Here is a 20,637-nt window from a genome sequence, read left to right as displayed (position 1 = left end):
TTTCTGCTTTATAACAAAGTGAATCAGCTATACATATACATATATCCCCATATCTTCAGAGTGGTTTCTGATCTTCATTTCTTCCTGGGGTAGGCAACACAGCATAGGAGAAAGATTCTGGGCTCTGGAGTCCAGAAAACTTTCCATTTAATCCTGACGGACTCTACTCAGTCGTGCCTTCTGTTGGACATGTTACCTAACTTTTCAGAGTCTTTTCTTCTTCTATAAAATGGGTATAGTAAAATCTGCTCCATGATTTGTTATAAAGATTAACATAATTCACATAGAACTTGATAAGTGATGCTGAGAAACAATGGACTTGGCTGTGTGGACAGAGTTGTGTTTTCTAAGTTTATAACTGAGCAATTATATGAAATATGGTACATGGGACAAACACGGAAAGAAATGAAGAACACTTAGTAACACCAGCAGACACTTGCATTTTTGTGAATTAATCCCAAACATCTTTCTTCCTTGAACCTAACATTATTGTTCACAAGTGATGGAAATGCTGAAAACGAGTCACTGTTCACCAGGTAAGCCTGGCCTGGACCATCAGCTGCCTGGGCTTTCACTGTTTTAACCCCACTGTGTTATTTTCTTCCTCTGTCATTTTGTAATCAGTTGTGTCTTGATAGGACGTGATGAAATATACAACTCCATCCTAGTAAGCATCTTTACTTCTATTCTACAAGCAATGTCCTTTAGCAATTATTATAATTTACAAACTTAACTCTGTAAGAAGAACAATTGGGATAGTATAATTTCCCTCAAAGGCATTGCAAGTACATTATTCATACAAATAAATAGAATCTATGTAATACAAATATATATGATGTGTGTACATATGAATATCACATCCTTATACTTTATTTCTCTATATACACATACAGTTTTGTATAAAAAATATCCTGAAATAATAACCATCTGTAATATCCTCTACAGCAGTGGGTCCGCAGAGTTTAAATGATTGATGTCTTTCAGAAATCTCTAGGCAACCAGGTGGTACAATTATTAACCACCCGCAGGAACTTGGCTTCAAAGCGAATCTCTTAGGATCAGAATCTGTACCATCCATATCCAAAGCACAGAAAGTCCTGGCCACCAGATGTCACCATTCTTCTATTTCCCTCCCAGTGCCCAAAGAGGGAGAGAGATGTTATTTTTCTTCCAAGGGACTGAGGGAAATACGTGCCTCCCAACATTCCTGGCATTTCACATAAAAGTCTTATTAAGAGGAATCATCCTGCCCATGCACATTTCCTTGCGGTTCTTGATCGTTACCTGGACACTTCCTGACAGCTGAGGATCTAAGTGGCTGATAATTTGGGGCTCATCTGGTCAGGAATTGTTAGAGCCATTGCCTCCAGCTTGGAGTTAAAGGTAGGACTGACCTAATGTGCCTAGGGCCTAGAGTAACTCCATGGAACAGGTGCTACAGGGTGTGTTCTACTAAGATCCTGGAGACGGGAGACCTCCCCCACCAGCTGGGTGGCCCTGAGAGCTTACTTACAAAGTGAAGGACTTGGACTAAGTCATTTCTAGGGTCTAAGAATTCCATGATCTTCAGGTTTTAAACGCCTCTGCTGGGAAGGGTGGGCAGCAGAGTAGGGTGATCTGAGTTTAAGAAAGAAGACCCCAGGGGGGACAGTGAAATGGGGGTGGAGAAATTCTGCAGGGAAGATAAGGGAAATTGGAACATAAACCTTCATACAGTGACTTGATGTAGTGACTGGTTACAGGGCTTGGAACTTGATGGGGTTATGAACCTTGTAATTTCCACCCCTAGGTAATTCACCAGGTCACTGTCATTCCATTCCAGATACTATACTTAACAAGGATCTGTAATGCTTAGCATTGTACAGCATTCTCTCTCCTGGGGCTTGGTTGGATTTAATATGTGGTGTCAGTCAGTGTTCTTTGTGGTGCCTTCAGGGCATGATGTGTTTTATTTCTTTCTGAATTTACAACAGTACAGTGTTCAGCTAGCCAGTCCAGAGTGTTCATAAAATCCGGGGGCGGGAGTGGGAAAGAGAAAGAGAAATGGAATTCATTTGTTGAGTGCCTACTATGTGCCAGGTATTGCTAAGTACTTTACATATATTTTATTTCATCTTCAGAATAACCTCAAGAAGCCCCATTTATTATGTTCGTAGATAAAGAAGTTGAATTCAAATGGTTAAGTGGGTTGCTCAAGGTCACAGCAACCAAGTGGCAGAAACATATACTGCTTCATAAAGCCCATTCTACAAAGATGGAAACTGAGGCTCAGGGCATTGATTCAAGCTGCCCGTCCGGTAGATGGTTGAGTCCATAATCTCCCGTCACTGGGCTTAACTGCTGGAAGGTCCCTGGTGCTGAGAGGCCTGGACTGCACCTCTCTGGAGGATGCATTGTCACATCAGCATTTGCACATTTGCCCCTGACCTTGCTAGAATAGTATTTGTGGCTGCGAAGTGTCTCCCTTGCTGCCTTCGGGTTGCGGAATTGAGAGGTTGGTAAAGTCCTCTCCGACAGGGTTGGTAGTTTGCAGACGGCCCCTGAGAGGCTGGGGCGTTCCGAATTGGCTGAGCGCTCCGCGGCGAGGGCGGGGAGTTTGCCGAACGTCCCCGGCCGGAATCCCTGCCTTAGAGAGCTGCGAGCCCAGAAGCGGGGAGAAGTTGGAGAGGTCGGGAGGGGAGGGTAGGAAGAATTTGAAGCCAGACCCCCCGCCCTGGTCAGCTGAGCCCCCGAGGAGCGTCTCTGCAGTGTCCAGGCCGAGTGTGGACGCGCCGTGCGCGGCCCCGCCAGGGCTGAGAGTTTGCAGACCGTCCCTGCCGCGGCCCGCTCGGCGGCGGCCCTGCGGCTCCCGCGGCTGCCGCGGCGGCCCCGGGCTCGATCCAGCCCAGGTAGCCCCGCCGCAGGCTCGGGGTGCCGCGACCCCGTGCCCCGCGGAGCTTGGGTCCCCCCGGGGACGGCAGCTGGCAGGCACTCCCGGCTGTTGCTGCTGCTGCTCCTCAACAAGGAGGTGAGAGCCAGTGGGTCGGGGCGATCGCGTCGAAGCTTTCCATCTCCACGGGGAGATGAACGCAGAGGGGACCGCGGAGGGCGCGGGGAGCTGGGCGCGGGAGGCGGGGGGAGAGTCTGCTCCGTGGGCTGCGCGGCTGGGGGCTTCCGCCCGCCGCCCCTCCGCCGCCTGCGTGGGTGCCCCGGCCGCTCTGAGACAGCCGGGAGTGCAGCCGGGGACGCGCCTGGAGGCGCCCACCTACCCGGGGCAACCCCTTCTCAGGGGAGACTGCAGGCCCCCATGGCCCCTGGGAAGTGGGGGGTTTGGGCTTTTCAAGGGACTGTCCGGGGTAGGCTTTGGTTGCGCGGGCTGGAGGCGAGCGGCCAGGGATGGTAGAGGGGCGCTCGGACCGCGGAGGAGCCTGGTGGGGTCACGCTGCGGGTGTGGGCCGGGCTGGGGTCCCCGGGACCTGGGCGCGCAGGGCGGACTCAGCTACCGGCCAGTGGGGAGGAACAACAAGGGAGGCTGGCTCCCGGCTCCGGGGGAAGGGGGATGCGGTGGGCGGGCGCTCTGGTCCTGGGGACCAGGGAAGCCCGGGGGTGCCCCCCACCCCTAAGGGACCTCCGTGGGCCCACGATCCCGCTGGCGCGCTCCGGAGGCTGCCTGGCCGGAGAGGCTGCGGGGAGCGCAGAGCCCACACCCGCGCACATAATCCCCGAGAGCATGCTCAGTGCAGCCCTGGGAACTTCCTGCCGAGTCGCGAGCCGCCCCGGCCCCCTCCTGGCCCCCTCCCGGCCCGCGGCTGGCAAACTTGGGGGCGCGGCGCCCTCCAGTCGCCCTTTCGCGTCCCCTCGGCCCTTGCCTCGCCTTTGCCCGGCTCCCAGGGCTGCTCTCGCCGGTCGCCCCCGCGGCCGAGAATGGGGGCGTGGACGTTACCCCCAGCTTCCCGAGGTCAGGTCCGAGGCCGGGTGGCTAGAGGCCTGGCGGTGAGGCCTCTTGATGGGGGCACCGGCTCGCGATGCGCTCGCCGCGCGCACAGACCGGGCGCCGTGAGCAGACCGGGTGGAAGGGGGTGTGTGAGCCAGGGGACGTTCGCTCACACACTCGCTGTCACACACAATGCCGTGGTTTCGTAGCTGCCGCGCGGAAGAGGGAAGAGGTGGCGCTTGCATTGCCGGGCCGCGTTTGGAGCGCGAACAGGGTGCTGGGCGCTTGGGTACTGCGGTAACCTGGAGACGCATAAGGTTTTCAGAAATGCCGGAGTCGAGGTCTGTGGCCGGGTACTCCTGATATTGACTGCCAGGCCCGGCCCAGGGCGGACGCCGCGGTCTGCACCCGGCTCTGGCGGCAAAGTTAGGGAAGGCTGGGCACTTCTGGGGCTGTGAAGTTGAGGAGGGGAAAGCTGAGGTTTGTGCGGGGTTCCGTGGCATGACAGCACTGCACCTGTAAACAACTCAGATCCAAGTGTTAGAGGTAGGATCTCATTCTCTAGAGAGGCAAGTGGGAAGCTGGTGCGACCCGCCCCCGTTCATTGTCAGCACCTGAGGGACTTGGTTTTTTACTACGAGAGACACACCCCCTACCGCCCACCTCCCCCCAACCCCCTCCCCAGTTTAGCTACCCACATCCTGAGCCTTGACTCAGGATCAGAACTTCCTTGTCTTTGATTGGAGAAAATCACCAAACTGTTTACCATGATAGGCACACCATCACAGATCTTTCTTAATAAATAAATTTTCGTACCACCTCCCCCTCCCCCCCCAACCCCAAACCACAGATTCTTTTTGCTGTTATTGTTCAGGGCTGAGATAGGCTCCCTCAAATTTGTTTGGCTTGGTTAGGATTAGAGCAAAGCTCTCCTTTCTAGAGGCCTTTTTAGTTTCTCCAGTTACCAACTTGATGTCCGTGCAGTCAACTGGAAGAGGAGAGGCCCTGAGCAAGGAGGTGATGGCAGAGCGGGAAGAGGGTGACCTTTTTGCTTCTTGGAGGGACAGGGCAAGAGGAGAAGGATGCTGCTCTGCCCCGATCCCTGGCTCTGGCAGAGCTGGGTGCCTGGACAGAGGTTTGGGCTTTTCTTTTCTTCCCCTCCTTTGTTCCAGCCCGCCTTCCTGAGTTTGGGACACTTGTGACTAGAGTCACTGGAAGAAAGGCGTCTGGAGTCCTGCTTTGGGGCTTGGCAGGGTTCACACCTACACAAGCAGCTGCAGGTTGGTTTTAAGGTGACTGTAGTCGCAGGAGGGCTGGTGGCTCTGCTCAGGCCTGCCAGTTGCATCTGTGTTCCAGCCTCGTGGGCCTCTGAATCGCCTCAGCAGTGCGCATTTCAAGTGCTTTGTGTTTGGAAGTGTGAATATAGTACTCATTTATATATATTCACACATCCGTATATACGTTTTTATAAAGAAGCGTGTGCATATGTATGTGCATATGCAGTGTTCTTTGGTAGCATCTTGGAGCTGGAAAGGACCTCAGGAGATCACAAGAATTCAAATTTGCTACCTTCCCATTCAGTTTTCTCAGTTTAAAAATAACCAGCCAGCCTTCTGCCCAGCTGGCCTCCAAAAGCATTGCAACAGCAGAGTCCCCCTGTGATCCTAGCCGAGGGGGCCTTTGGTTCCTGACCTTTGGTTCTTCCACTGAGAAGTGAGCCTCCTCGCGATCATTCTAGATGTCACTCTGATATTTGACATGACTTTTCCTAATGTTCCATGTGGTTCGGGATCTAAGTCACTGCAGAGTCACTCTCAGGTTGATTTTGGCGCGGGGGGGGGGACAGACAGTGACCAGTGTCCCCTGCAGAGATGTCTGGAAAACTGCCCAGAGCAGTTTTCCCACCCCAAGTCTTGCTTGGGTTGGAAAGTTCCTGTCCTTTTGCACTCTGGTCCTCCAGGCAGGTAGTTGCTCTGCTCCTTCCCTAGAGGCCTAGAGAGCAGTGAGGACTCTTATTCCGTCCTCTTTGTGTGTCTTGGCTTACTGGCTGTAGGAGGGTGGTGTGGTGGTTGGAGGTGGCGTTCTGTGCCAATGTTGTCACAGTAGCTCTCCGGAAAGCCCGTGCTGTCAGGAGGATTATCTCTGGGGTTTGTTATGGGGGATGGATGGCAAAGTCTGGGGAAGGGTCCCGGTGTCAGGTGACACCAGGTGTCAGCCAAAAGTAACAGATAGTTTTGGCTGAAGGAAGGTGTGTGTGTTTCAGAATCTAGGTACTTTAGGGAATTCCCTGGCTGTCCAGTGGTTAGGACTGTGCGCTCTCACCCCGAGGGTCCGGGTTTGGTCCCTGGTCGGGGAACTAAAATCCAGCAAAAAAAAAAAAAAAAAAAGATACAGAATCTAGGTACTTTAAAAAAAAGAGAGGTGATACCTTTATATTTGGGGGAGAGTGCCAGGTGGGTGACAGCGGAGAGGTTTGGGTCAGAAATAAATTTGGTACTTGCCAGGGCACGTTTTACTAGGCTGCCTTTAAAGTTCATGATTGCTTTGAAGTATAGAGTCACTCTTTTTTTTTTTTTTTTTTTCAGTACGCGGGCCTCTCACTGTTGTGGCCTCTCCCGTTGCGGAGCGCAGGCTCAGCGGCCATGGCTCACGGGCCCAGCCGCTCCGCGGCATGTGGGATCTTCCCGGACCGGGGCACAAGCCCGTGTCCCCTGCATTGGCAGACGGGCTCTCAACCACTGTGCCACCAGGGAAGCCCTAGAGTCACTCTTAATAGCCAGAAGATGGCTTCAGTTAAAAAAAATTTTTTTTAAATTGAAGTGTAGTTGCTTTACAAGGTTGTGTCAATCTCTGCTGTACAGCAAAGTGACTCAGTTATACACATATAGACATTCCTTTTTTATATTCTTTTCTGTTATGGTTTATCCCAGGATATTGAATAAATGGCTAAACTTTTAAATTCCTGTTTGAAATTGAGTCTAGATCTCCCTAAACCCCTCTTCTTAAAGTTGCTAATCTAAGCCATGTCCTCATACTGTGTCACATCCTGGGTCAACACGAAAAGTCCAAGCATAGTTGTGACCTCAGTGCCAGCTGTAGGTTCTCACGGGGTGTTTATCAGGCAGCCACCTTGAGTCATACATGGTGGGCGCTGGTGCTGGGTATGAAGGCGTACATCCTCCTTCAAAATTACCGTCTCACTTTTAATTCATCTCACCTTCTCTTTCAGTATATTAAGGCAAATTAATAGCTCTTGGAAAGCCGCCAAAATGGGTCCCAGGAGCCTTAGTACTGTAACCACGTTCTCAGCTGGAAGAGTTGGGACTCCATCTCTATTTGCCAGCTTGGACTGTTGTATTTATGTGTTTGTTTTCTCATTTCCACAACGAAGTGCCTCCTTCCCCGACTTCGTCATATCTGGAAAGCTGTATGTGCGCATGGGAAAGGTTGGAGGAATCACTTTATTTCTTCAAGATCCCACCGCTCTCTTGTCTGGACACCTAACCTTCTGGAAAGAGAACAGGGTCCTTCCTATCCGGGCCCTTTGTCCAGCCTCACAGATCTGGACAAGAAAGAGGGATAAGCTATCTGGGCTGGGCTTGGGGGGGGCAGGGTGCAGTTCTCCCTGTAAATGGGCACCCCCAGCAGTTAACGCCTGCTGAACCTTGGCCCCAGCTGGGGCGGTTACCTAGGATGGCTAAGGAGTATTTCTCCACCCTGTTGCTCATGAACTCAGGAGCGAGGTGTATGCAAGTACTTCGTTACCTGTAGGAGTTAAGTACTTACTGGTGTTTGCAACTGATTTACTTTTTCAAAAATGTCAGCATTTCAGCGTTATCCGTAGAAGAATAACAGCCTCACTGATTTACACCCTCTGTAATTTGGGGGCGATGGCCGCTGAGGGCATGGGTACCGCCCACTGACTCCTGCCTAAGCTCCGCCCACCGACTCCTGCTTAAATAGCCACTCCTTAGGGCTGCATTCTCGGCATAGCCGCTTCTAAGGCCTGGCATGCTGGTAAGATGCTTTTTCTAATATCCCACACAGAACAGTGCTCTGCTATGATAGTTTTGGATCTCTTTCATGTCTCCGTCCACCCATGGGAGTGTGTTATGTTGGTGATCAGCGGAGATGGTATGTCTGGGTGGAGAAGTGTCGAGAGCAGGTGGGCGAGGAAACTCGGAGCGATGGTGATGAGAAATGTATCTGTATCTTCTAGAGGTGACACGATTACAAAGGCTTCTTTCCTATCCCATTTACTCCTCGCTACAACGCCGAGGTGGATGGTATTGTTATTCCCAGTTTCCACAGTAGGGAGACTGAGGAATTGGGAGGTTGTGAAAGCTGGCCAGGGCCACGCACCGCTAGCCACTTGCGGCAGGGTAAGGATTCGAACCCGGGTGGTCTAGGTCCCGAGCCCGCGTTAGCTGGACTGTGCTTAGTTGTTTAGGCTAGCAAGCTCACCCTGTACTGGCCAGCGCTGGCTTTCCAGCCAAAGCCAAGAGGAGTCTTAGGCACTCAGGGGTTGGAAGGGACCTCAGGGAGATCTCCCTGCGTCCTTTCTCTTTTTAGCTGCGGTCCTGGAGGTGCAGGGAGGTAGAAGCACTTGCTCGAAGTCCCTCTGGCTGACAGCAGTGGCCAAACTGGGCCTTGGTCCCTCAGGGACAAGTGACAACAGCTGATAACAGATGTGTGCCTGCCTTGTTTAGAGAAATGACCCAGGAAGAGAATGTGATGGTCATTTGGCGTCTGTCCCACCCACTCCCAGAACCCTGTGTGCTCACACCCAGCCTCACCCTGCAATCTGGTGGGGAACAGGTGGGTGTGCCCCACTCCTTTCTCCAGCCCCAAATGGGAGGATGTAAGCAACTTACGTGCCTTTACATGAGGTGCTCCCTTGTTCATGTCACCTTTTAAGTTTGACATCTTAGGAATTTGGCCTGGGATGGATTTTACATTTCACTCTTAAATATTCCTTTTCTCTCTCTCCCTCTGTCTCTCTGTGTCAATCTCTGCAGCTGTGTCTTACAGCTCCTGGCTCCTCTCAGTGTTGATTTCCACCCTTTAGGAGCATGGGGTGGGCCGGGGGTAACCCGGCAGAGGAGTCAGGGCTATTTCTCAACATTTCCAAGGAGGGGCCTGTGAAGACATTCCCTTAGTATCTGTGGGATCCTAGAAAGAGAGCTAAGGCCCTGCAAAATATTCCTCCGACCACCGGGATTTTCGTGCTTCGTGGAATTTTCCCATTCGGCGTGCCAACAAGCACCATTTCCTTTCATCTTATTCCTTACATATGACCGGGCTTGCATCAGACATGACATTGCTCTCACCTGTTCCTGATTCTGAACACTTCTGGTTAATACATAGTCCCTAGCTGCTCAAAAGTTTAAAGTCTAGGCCTGGTCAGGGCCCACACAGAAGAGTTAAGTTCAGTTATAAAGCAGTATGCAAATGAAGAACACATTAATTCAGCCCATATGACCGCTTTGGGCTTCAGTTCTTATGTTGGAAAGTAGGAGGGGATTGAACGAGCTCCAACGTTCTGTTCAGTCCTAAAGTTGTATAATCTTACACATGTGGCAAAGGAAGTGTAGAATAAAGAAATAAAATTCCCTTATTGAATAAAAAAAGATTGAGGAGAAACTCAAGTTGTTTTTGCCTTTGCTGGCAGAATCTTTAGTAGACAGTTGAAATGCTTACCTAACAAGAACCAGCCCTTTATGATCACTATCTTTTGGGATGTGTGTTTTTGTATGTTTAGAAATAAGAGGCCACGGTCCGTCCTTCTCAGCCTAGAAATAACCGGCTTAGCCAGCTTCCCCTAGTGAAGCTTTTTTTTTTTTTTTTCCCTCTTGGGAAATTGAGATTCAAAGAGCAGAAGATGACCAGGCTCACAGAGTTCTGTGGTTCTGTGGCACAGCGTCCTGGGGAAAGTGCCTAAGAATTTGCACTGGACCAAATTCTTTATATAACTTCATCGCTGCTTCCCTTTGAAACATCTATGTTGAAGGAATAGAGACTTTGATATCAGTCTCCTTGCAGCTGCTTTTTTTTGGGACCGTCTGTTATTTTCAACTCTGATTTTTTTGTTTACTAATGTTTATTCCACTGAGGAGTTTTCTAAATGACCAATTCTTTCTCTTACACATCTTGTTTAGGAAAGCACTGTCTTTGCCTCTTGCTAAGTATGATCTTTCTGTTTTCCTTCCATACTTTTCTTAGTATTTGTGTTTGTATACTTCCCTTACCCCATCTCCTAGAATTTTTCAAAGCCACCAAGGTTAGAGGCGCCCTAAGTGGGGACTTGGAGGGAAAGGGATGCTTTCCTCCATCTCCCTCCCCAATATTGTTCATCATATGTATGAGGAGTCCCAGTCTGATGTGAGATCCTTTCAAACATAGCTTCCAGCCCCTCTGTCCATCGGGATGGCCTACCTTCTTTAACAGAGTTCTCAGCTCCAGCGACTAATAATGGTCCATTTCCCCCTCCTCCCCTTCTGTGATGCCTAACCACTGTGCTTGCTAGATTTAAAGGTGACATTATATGTGGGTAATCTTTCACGGTACATAATTTAGTACAGGCAAATGTTATCAACTTTCTTCTATATTTCACCATTCCTTATTTCCTATTCTGATGGGAGCTCCAGAAAGGGAGAGTTTTTTTCCCCCAGGTTGGTTAAAAAATTACATCTGGCTCCAGGGGTTTCGCAGCAAGGAGTCTGGAGCTCTGTAGGTATGACCGGAAGCCGCATAGCCTTGCACGGGGCCCGACACAAGAGTCACGTGATCAGCTGGGCAGCATGGCGTCATGCGTTAGCTCCGGCTCAGGCAGGTGGGGCCTCTCCGCAGTTAGAGGGCTGTCCTCAGGCAGGTCAGTTCGGCGCTGGGTGGTTCTGGTTTCTCATCCACCAAATGAGGCATCTCTTAGTGTCTCCTGCATCTGTGGGATCTGTGACTTCCGGGCTGAACCCAGCACACTCATCTACTGTAGTTTCTTTAATCTGTCCTTAAGAATATTCTTAGATGTATTCCTAATTTTGGGGTCCTCTTTGTGCCGGTTTGGAGTTCTGTTTTTCAAGTCAATCAGTGGACTTTTTGTACACTTTTTTCTCCCTCACTGTGAGCATTATTTGTGGGCTCAGGAAGCCCAACAAATTGAGACTTTGTGTGTGTGTGTGTTCATGTCCACACACCACTAGGGCTTGTTACCTTATTGTCCTGTTATCTATAAACAGAAGTGGAAGTGATCAGAGTCGGAGCTGCGTATCTCTGGAATAGCCATCAGTTAAATGAAACCTGTAGAAAGTTTCTGTGGAAGTAGTTTTAAAATATGGCTTTTCCCCTAGCACGTGCTTGTCAGCTATAGCCAGGGGATCCTTGGAGATTGTATGGGTAAATAATGATTTAATTGTATTTCCCAGTAGCCTGCAATGAAGTGTTTTCCTGGTTAATGTGTTGCTTATTCGGTCATACTGCCTTTCCTTTCATTGCCCTTATAACCAGAATCAGATACAGCTTTCCAATTCTGATGCCATGCCTGGTTAGTGTTCTCCACGTTCCACAGTTTCTTCCTTCTGGTTCAGTGGCTTCAAGAGAGACTTTTCTATTTCCTCGTTGTCAGCCTTTGTGTAAAGGTGACAAGTTACATCATCTTTCTGTTACTGCTTTAACAAATAACAACAGACTGGGTGGCTTAAGGCAACACAAATTCATTGTCTTATTATGTTATGTTGAAGGTCAGAGGTCCAACACGGGTCTTACTGGCTAAAATCAAGTTGTCCATTCCTTCCGAAAGCTTTAGGGGAGAATCCTTTGCCTTGCCCCTTTATCTGCCAGTGGCTACACACATTCACAGGCTCCTGCCCATTCCTCCAGCTTCAAAACCAGCAATGTTGGGCTGACTCCGTGTCCCTCTGCCATCAGGCTGGGACCACAGCTAGGAAAGATTCTCTGACTTTAAGGATCTATGTGATTAGATTGGTCCACCCAGATAATCCAGGATAATCTCATTTCAAGGTCCATAGCTTCATCACACCTGTCCTGTATTCACAGGCTTCAGGGATTAGAATGTGGACATCCTCGGGGGCCATTTTTTTGCTGCCACAGTCCCCAAAACTCTTTGTAAAGAAATGGTTTTCTAGTTTTTATGTAAAGGAACTGTACTTTTCTGTCGAGAAACTTCACTTCTCAGGAAATTTTCCTATTGCCTTGTTCCTCATCTTTTTGAATATATTTAAGTTAACTATTTGCAAACAGTGTCTTAAGATTTGAGATCTGAGGTGGCCAGACATTGAGCTACACACATTTCGTGTTCCGGCTGATGTTATGTTAGTAGTCCTATTTTTTTTTTTTTTTTTTTGCGGTACGTGGGCCTCTCACCGCCACGGCCTCTGCCGTTGTGGAGCACAGGCTCCGGACGCACAGGCTCACTGGCCATGGCTCACGGGCCCAGCGGCTCCGCGGCATGCGGGATCCTCCCGGACCGGGGCATGAACCCGCATCCCCGGCATCGGCAGGCGGACTCTCAACCACTGCGCCACCAGGGAAGTCCAGTAGTCCTATTTTTATGATGAGGAAATTGAGGTGCAAAGGAGACCTGCACAGGGTCATGTAGCCAGAAGTGGCGGAGCCAGGCTGCAGAACTGGATCTCATTGATTCCAAAGCCTATGTTCTTTTCACTCTGCCTTCCTGCCTTAGAAGTGATAATGGAAAACCAAAGTGAGAAATGGTAATGGGACAGCTTAAAACAATGTAAAATCTCTCTGCTTCTGCCAAGGTGATGATGACGAATAGTAAATAACGTCTGTGGCAGATTGATTGCACTAATGGCCTCCGTGTATCCACACTCTTTGCCTTGTAACTTACTAGTCCCCATCCTTCCCCTTCCCCATTCCTGGCCACGTGACTGCTTTGGCTCCTGGGATGTTAGCAGATGCCATATAAACCGTTTAAGAGCCTACGAGTTTCTGATTGACCTTTTACACAGCTAGGCGTGCTTGCTCAGATCCCTGCCAGCCCCATGAAAGCGTGCCTGGGCTAGTCTAAGGGAGGGACTGAGAGATGCAGGGGAATGAGCCAAGTTGTGTCAGCTGAGGCTCTCCTGGACTAGCCAGCCCCCAGCTAAACTTCATGCTGGTCGAAGTCTCCTGAGCTTATCTTGCCAAGATTAAGCCTGTCCTAGGCTTAACTAGGTTGGACGGAACCAACCAGCCAGCTGACCTGTAGAGTTGTGGAAAGCATTGATGATTATTTTAAGCCACAGAGTTCTGGGGGAACTTTGTTATGCAGCCATTGCTAACTGATGCACAGCTCAGATCAGATGTTTGCATAGCATAAGAAGCAGTTTTAGTGTCCTTTTGAAGATCATTTTGGACTACTTGTAACTAATTCATATTCTTTTTACAAATTTTAATATATTTTAAAATATTCTTTTAAGATTATACGTTAGGCTTAAGAACTTGCCCATTATATCTACCCTTTTTTCTTTCTTGTTTTTTAAACATGAAAGTCCTGTAAACTCTTATCAGTTTCAGTCAGAAGAAAACTTGTTTTTTTCTTCTCAAACTATTTATCATTTCTAACATGGTGGCTTTTGACTCTCAACCTACAGTAAGAAATACATATTGACCAGAACTCACATATACACGTGTGTATAGCAGCAAGAAAACTTTCATGAGATACTACCTACCCTTCTACCTCTCATGGCCTCTGATGTTTTCTACCCTTCCATTTGCTGAAAAAATTCTGGTCTGGAGTCAGCGCTGTGGCCTGCAGCCCATTTTGTAAATAAGGTTTGGTTGGAACGCAAAGATTGTTTATGGCTGCTTTCAAGTCACAATGGTAGAGCCAAGCAGTTGTGACAGAGATCTCTGGCCTGCGCAAAGCCTAAGGTATTTACTCTCCTGCTCTTGAAGACAAAGTTTTCTGACCCTTGTCCTGAATTGGTTTCATAACCCATTGGTGACTTGTGAGCCTCCATTTGGAAGACACACCGTTCAAGGGACTATTAGCTCTCCTGATAACTCTTCTGGAAATGACACTAAACAAATCCGGCAGATGTGAAAACTAACCCTTTTCCTGTGTTCCACTCAAATTCTCTGGTTTATTCACTTAGATTCAACAATTAAGTTTTTGCTATTTAACGTTATACCTGATTGGCTTATACAGGAAACTTTTCAAGCATTTCGGAAGTGTTTCATTGTAAGCAGGCTCCCCCCTCTCCCCGCTTTCTAATTTAAATGAGGCTTTCTTGTGGAAAGTAGCTGGCATTAAAATGGACACAAATTCTATTCAAGTGCTAGTTATTTATTCATTAGATTCCAGCAGTGCCTTTTTTTGTGATATAATGGAGTCCATTAGTGGAAGAGGTTGAACAACAGTCATCTTGGGTTCTTTTAGAACACCTTTCTGAATTAGGGTGATATTAATTCTGAGCATAATAAAATTTAGAGACATTAAGTCATGGGCTTATGGAGTTGGAAAGTCTCTGGAAAAAATTTTTTTCCCTTTTTACTCAGATATCTAATTGGGCCCTTAAAGGCTAAATTTCTCCGATATCTAAATTTCCCAAGCCTGCCGGGGGAGGACAACATTGTTTATGTTGTGTGGCTAATGAGACTGATGAGAAGGAGCTGAGGCAGAAGAGGCTTCAGAAGGATCTGGATCTGTCTAGATTCTGAAATGCCAGATGAAGAATGGGCACTGGCCCATTTATTTACTGGCAGTGAGAACAGAGTCAAAACCAAATGAGCTTCAAGTACAGCATGGGGAGCTTTGGTAAAAGTCTGAGCAGCGTCCCCCAAATAAAGTAGGTTCTTCGAAAAAGAATAGGTTCTTCTGGGCTTCCCTGGTGGCGCAGTGGTTGAGAGTCTGCCTGTCGATGCAGGGGACACGGGTTCGTGCCCCGGTCCGGGAAGATCCCACATGCCGTGGAGCAGCTGGGCCCGTGAGCCACGGCCGCTGAGCCTGCACGTCCGGGGCCTGTGCTCCATAACGGGAGAGGCCACAACAGCGGGAGGCCCGCGTACCGCCAAAACAAACAAACAAAAGAGTAGGTTCTTCTAAACTTGTTTTTTTTTTTTTTGCGGTACGCGGGTCTCTCACAGTTGTGGCCCCTCCCACAGCGGAGCACAGCCTCCGGACGCGCAGGCCCAGTGGCCATGGCGCACGGGCCCAGCCGCTCCGCGGCATGTGGGATCTTCCCGGACCGGGGCACGAACCCGTGTTCCCCTGCATCGGCAGGCGGACTCTCAACCACTGCGCCACCAGGGAAGCCCTGTCTAAACATTTTTGATGTGAGCTGCCCTCCTTAGTTCAGGTGGGTGGCCCTCCCAGCAGGGGATTGGACGTGTGTAATGAATAAGGAGTCTTGGGTGCTGGCGACACACACCCGCTGGAGCTTGCTTCAGCACGAGTGGAGAGTTCACCTCAGGGCCACAGGAACGGAGCTGTGAGCTGCCAGCAGCCTGGGATCAAAGCTCTGGGGACCCCAGGGACCCCAGGAACCCCCTTGCTTCCTTGCTGCCTCCATCTGCCTCACTGCTTATTTCTCTTCCCTGCCTTGTTCTGCTTTTTGTGTCCCAAGGGCAGAACTCTGGGTAAGGGCGCTTGTTGCTGGGTAAGCCACTCAGCAAGACTGATCTTTCTCTTATTATGCAAATGCAAGTTTCCTGGGCAGTGTCCCCTGAGCGGTCCAGCTTGACGTCACCCAGAGGTGGGCAGAGCGTGGGTACTGCAGTGTGGATTTTGGCTAGCTCTAGGGAGTTTATTGGGGGCATTTTAGAAATTTAGGGAACAGTTTTGGTTGTCAGTGAGTTAGGTGTGCTACTACCATTTACTGGATGGGGACCAGGGATGCCAACATCTGTGATGGGTAGAATAGTCTTACACCCCTACGTGTATCCTGTGTCTCACTATGAGACTATTACCATGGCTGTTGCCCCAGAATCATACCCCTGCCCCTCCCTTGAATAGAAACCAAATCTGATCTAAGTTTCAGGTGGAAGCTGCAAAGAGGAAAAAAAAAAAAAAGGGTTGGTTAGAATCAACTAGGCCCAAGATGACAGAAGATTTACCTTCCTGTAGACCTTGAGCCTCATTATACGCTCATTATAATATATTAACATGCTAAATGACACACCCACAGGCGCCATGACACTTGACGATTGCCATGACAGCCACTGGAAAAGCCCATGCAATGACTGAAAAGGAGAGTTGGTACAGTTCCAGGTCCAAACCACACCCCTCCTCTCAGATAACTCATCAGTATTTCTCCCACTGTTTCCAAATCCCAATCTTTAATCTCCACCCTCCTATATATTTGGTGTCTCTGTCGGAATTGGATTAATTTGATTTGCAAACTAGGTTCCCTCTTCTCCAGTCTTTGGCTACTGAATACAGCTTGTGCTGTTCCAGTCTCAGCATTGGTTTAGTTATTGGCTACTCGAATCCAATCTGAAAAAGAGCATCCTCGGTGAAGACTAGGGGGGCTTTGCCTGGCGCAGGTCTGGTGGGCCAATTTGGTAACAAGATGATTGTGGATGACAAAACCCATTTATTACCTGAACCTAGAGACCTAACTTATACATGAAGAGTATTTTGCATGTTGCAAATAAACGTTGACTTTTCCAGTCAATGAAGAAAGATTGTGCTTTGTTTTATTGGGAAATTTACCAAGAGGTGTTTGCCATTTTGGAAACCACCCGCCCATGATATCACCATATCGCCTGTGGCAGTCCACACTTGTAGCTCACCTGTTTTTTTATTTTATGTAAAGTACAAGCATCTAACAACTTCTTAAGCCTTCTAGATTGGTCTTGTCCAACTGATTGCATATTGAAATACATGTTCAGTTTGTTATAAATTATTTTCCTTTTATTTTCATTTATATTACTATTAAAGCAATAAATACATATGTTTGAAAATGTGTTTAGGAAGGTTATCTAAGAATTTGATTTCAGGGAGTAAAGGGGTGTTAGAAGTTTGCTATAAGCCTTGAACTCGGGGGCTAATAACGTTTAGAACACAGCGCTAGGGGAAATGATTTGCAAAGTAATCCCCCCACCCGTCAGTCAACTGAATTAAATATCTCTTAACACTAACCGTTTAAAAAATAAAAAACTGTGGCCCACACATTGGGTACAACTGATGGAGAAAAAGGGAGTAGAGTTGTTGGCCCATTCTGCTTCTTCCATGGGTGGCTGACTCTCCTTGTGGTAGATCCTCCCTGCTCCCTTATAAGTGGTTGATTCTACTGCTGGGTTCTGGCTCTGTTGTGGGTCTCATGATTCTAGAAGAGCCATAAGAGTAGGCGATGAAATCAGATTATCGCATGAGTTTCATGTGAGCTACTGCAGCCCTCTTTGCAGAGATTCAAGGGGATCTGTGAGCTTGCATGGGAAAGTATTACACCTTGATTTTCACTCACCGCTAACCAAAATTGAGCAATTCCTTAACTTTTGGATGTTGGCCACAAACCACAGTAATATTAGCATTGTCTGCAACTTTGTCACCAATAGGAAGCCCATATTTTCATATCAGATTTTAGATGGCTAACACATAATCTTGAAATGTCATGTTCATTATGACTTAGAAATTATGGTGGTTATTACATGCTGCTAGATAGTGTTATTTAATGTATTAATAAACGAGCATATGTGTGCGGGTTTTTTTAGCAATTTTGTTTATTTGTTTATTTATTGGCTGCGTTGGGTCTTCATTGCTGCGCGCGGGCTTTCTCTCTAGTTGCGGCGAGCGGGGGCTACTCTTCATTGCAGTGCGCAGGCCTTCCATTGCGGTGGGCCCTCTTGTTGCAGAGCACGGGCTCTAGGTACCCGGGCTCAGTAGTTGTGGCGCACGGGCTTAGTTGCTCCGCGGCATGTGGGATCTTCCCGGACCAGGGCTCAAACCCGTGTCCCCTGCATTGGCAGGTGGGTTCTTAACCACTGTGCCACCAGGGAAGTCCCAAGCATATGTGTTATTATGTCACAATTTTAAAAGTTTTTGGTAACCATATTTAAATATAATTGACTTCCTCTGTAATCCTATGTATTTTATTTTATACATTTCAAACATTTGGAGAAGGGGTACCATCTCACCTATCCGCCAAGGGGTGGGTAGTACAGAAATCGTGGAGTAGAATTGGGGAGCGGTCTGGACACTACACACCCCACCGCTGCGCTGTCTCTTCCATTCATTGGGGAGTTGACCACCTCGTGACTCAGCCTTTCCCCAAGACTGCCAGGTATGGGTTAGAGGGGGTGTGGGCTTATCTCCAGTTGGCTCATTTTCTTCTTAGACCTGGTCAAAGAATTGTGCTTGATCTGCCCTTGGGTCATTCTTTTATCATACACAAGGAGGCAAGTTTGTCAGAACAGTCCTCTGGCAAGGCTTGTGTTGATCACTACGCGGTACAAGATGCATTTAAAGCCAAACGGACTGATTATCTGAATCCTTAACAGAAGTGTGGTTTCTGGTTCTGCTTTTCAAGTGGAGAAAACCCACAGACATTCTGCAGGAGGAGTGCCTGTATACAGCCCAACTTCTGTTTTCCTCTTTGTGCACTTCAAAGTGATAGAACCACAGCACGGCCCTATGAAGTACCCCATTGCCCAAGAAATATGTTGCGTAAACAGCTGCCTGGGTGTTTTCCTGATTTGCGGGGGAAGGGGCATTTCTCAGAAATCAGGGTTTGGGGTGGAGGTAGACAGCTTCCTAAGGGGTGCCCTTTGTCCTGGTTGCTACCTTGCTGCCCAGTGAGTCCACCTTAGAGGCTGTGCCCCAGCTGTAACTGGATTTCTGGGAGTGGCGTCAGCCTTTTTCTGTTTCTGGAAACTTCTGCTGAGAGGAAATGACTTTGCCACAGAGTAGCTTACTGCACCGTTCTTCGAGTCATTGCTGTGCTGCCATGTGCATCTTTTTCCTCTCACAGCTTCTAAATCTATATTTACAGCATGAAAATGCTGAACATTTCCTTTCTAATTCTTAGAAGTTGATCATGGGAGGGATCTTCACGCATCCAATACTACTAATACCTTGGGCAATCATATAAAATAATAATGGGAATCATATTGTTTGATTCTTTGTTTCAGAAAATATTATAAGATTGGAATCGAATAGTTTCAAATGTTGTGCCTTCATTTTTCTGTGGGTTTAGTTATTTTCTTGTTTTTATTTTTTAAAAATTTTTTTAACATCTTTATTAGAGTATAATTGCTTTACACTGGTGTGTTAGTTTCTGCTTTATAACAAAGTGAATCAGTTATACATATTCATATGTTCCCATATCTCTTCCCTCTTGCGTCTCCCTCCCTCCCACCCTCCCTATCCCACCCCTCCAGGCTGTCACAAAGCACCCAGCTGATCTCCCTGTGCCATGCGGCTGCTTCCCACTAGCTATCTAATTTACGTTTGGTAGTGTATATATGTCCATGCCAGTCTCTCACTTTGTCACAGCTTACCCTTCCCCCTCCCCATGTCCTCAAGTCCGTTCTCTAGTAAGTCTGTGTCTTTATTCCCGTCTTACACCTAGGTTCTTCATGACCCTTTTTTTTTTCTTAGATTCCATATATATGTGTTAGCATACAGTATTTGTTTTTCTCTTTCTGACTTACTTCACTCTGTATGACAGACTCTAGGTCCATCCACCTCACTACAAATAACTCAATTTAGTTTCTTTTTATGGCTGAGTAATATTCCATTGTATATATGTGCCACATCTTCTTTATCCATTCATCCGATGATGGACACTTAGGTTGCTTCCATCTCCTGGCTATTGTAAATAGAGCTGCAATGAACATTTTGCTACATGACTCTTTGAATTATGGTTTTCTCAGGGTATATGCCCAGTAGTGGGATTGCTGGGTCGTATGGTAGTTCTATTTGTAGTTTCTTAAGGAACCTCCATACTGTTCTCCATAGTGGCTGTATCAATTTACATTCCCACCAGCAGTGCAAGAGTGTTCCCTTTTCTCCACACCCTCTCCAGCATTTATTGTTTGTAGATTTTTTGATGATGACCATTCTGACTGGTGTGAGGTGATATCTCATTGTAGTTTTGATTTGCATTTCTCTAATGATTAGTGATGTTGAGCATTGTTTCATGTGTTTGTTTGCAATCTGTATATCTTCTTTGGAGAAATGTCTATTTAGGTCTTCTGCCCATTTTTGGATTGGGTTGTTTGTTTTTTTGTTATTGAGCTGCATGAGCTGCTTGTAAATTTTGGAGATTAATCCTTTGTCAGTTGCTTTATTTGCAAATGTTTTCTCCCATTCTGAGGATTGTCTTTTGGTCTTGTTTATGGTTTCCTTTGCTGTGCAAAAGCTTTGAAGTTTCATTTAGGTCCCATTTGTTTATTTTTGTTTTTATTTCCATTTCTCTAGGAGGTGGGTCAAAAAGGATCTTGCTGTGATTTATGTCACAGAGTGTTCTGCCTGTGTTTTCCTCTAAGAGTTTAATAGTTTCTGGCCTTACATTTAGGTCTTTAATCCATTTTGAACTTATTTTTGTGTATGGTGTTAGGGAGTGTTCTAATCTCATACTTTTACATGTACCTGTCCAGTTTTCCCAACACCACTTATTGAAGAGGCTGTCTTTTCTCCACTGTACATTCTTGCCTCCATTATCAAAGATAAGGTGACCATATGTGCATGGGTTTATCTCTGGGCTTTCTATCCTGTTCCATTGATCTGTATTTATGTTTTTGTGCCAGTACCATACTGTCTT

General features: G+C 47.6%; 2 protein-coding genes across 5 annotated transcripts in view; one reads left to right on the top strand and one right to left on the bottom strand.

Annotated features, from left to right (window-relative positions):
• Window positions 1–1,364: 1,364 nt before the first annotated feature.
• Window positions 1,365–20,637, top strand: part of MGAT5 (alpha-1,6-mannosylglycoprotein 6-beta-N-acetylglucosaminyltransferase) — a 369,708-nt gene continuing 350,435 nt past the window's right edge. For 3 of the 4 annotated variants that reach the window (XM_060302521.1, XM_030850100.2, XM_030850097.2), the window contains exon 1: window positions 2,620–3,007. The gene's annotated coding sequence lies outside the window, so the exon portion shown is untranslated. Of the gene's footprint in view, window positions 1,384–2,619; window positions 3,008–20,637 lie in introns of those variants that run through there. The other variant, XM_060302520.1, reaches the window with a different exon arrangement.
• Window positions 2,269–4,416, bottom strand: MZT2A (mitotic spindle organizing protein 2A). The gene is made up of 2 exons (XM_070045867.1): window positions 3,923–4,416; window positions 2,269–3,244 (listed from the first exon to the last, which is right to left on the bottom strand). The coding sequence occupies exons 1-2, from the start codon at window positions 4,414–4,416 to the stop codon at window positions 2,269–2,271; spliced, it is 1,470 nt and encodes a 489-aa protein (XP_069901968.1).

Source organism: Globicephala melas, chromosome 7 (genome assembly GCF_963455315.2).
Source record: "Globicephala melas chromosome 7, mGloMel1.2, whole genome shotgun sequence".
NCBI classification, from domain to species: domain Eukaryota; kingdom Metazoa; phylum Chordata; class Mammalia; order Artiodactyla; family Delphinidae; genus Globicephala; species Globicephala melas.
The sequence above is the reverse complement of the archived record's forward strand: the minus strand, read 5'-3'. Positions and strand labels throughout refer to the sequence as shown.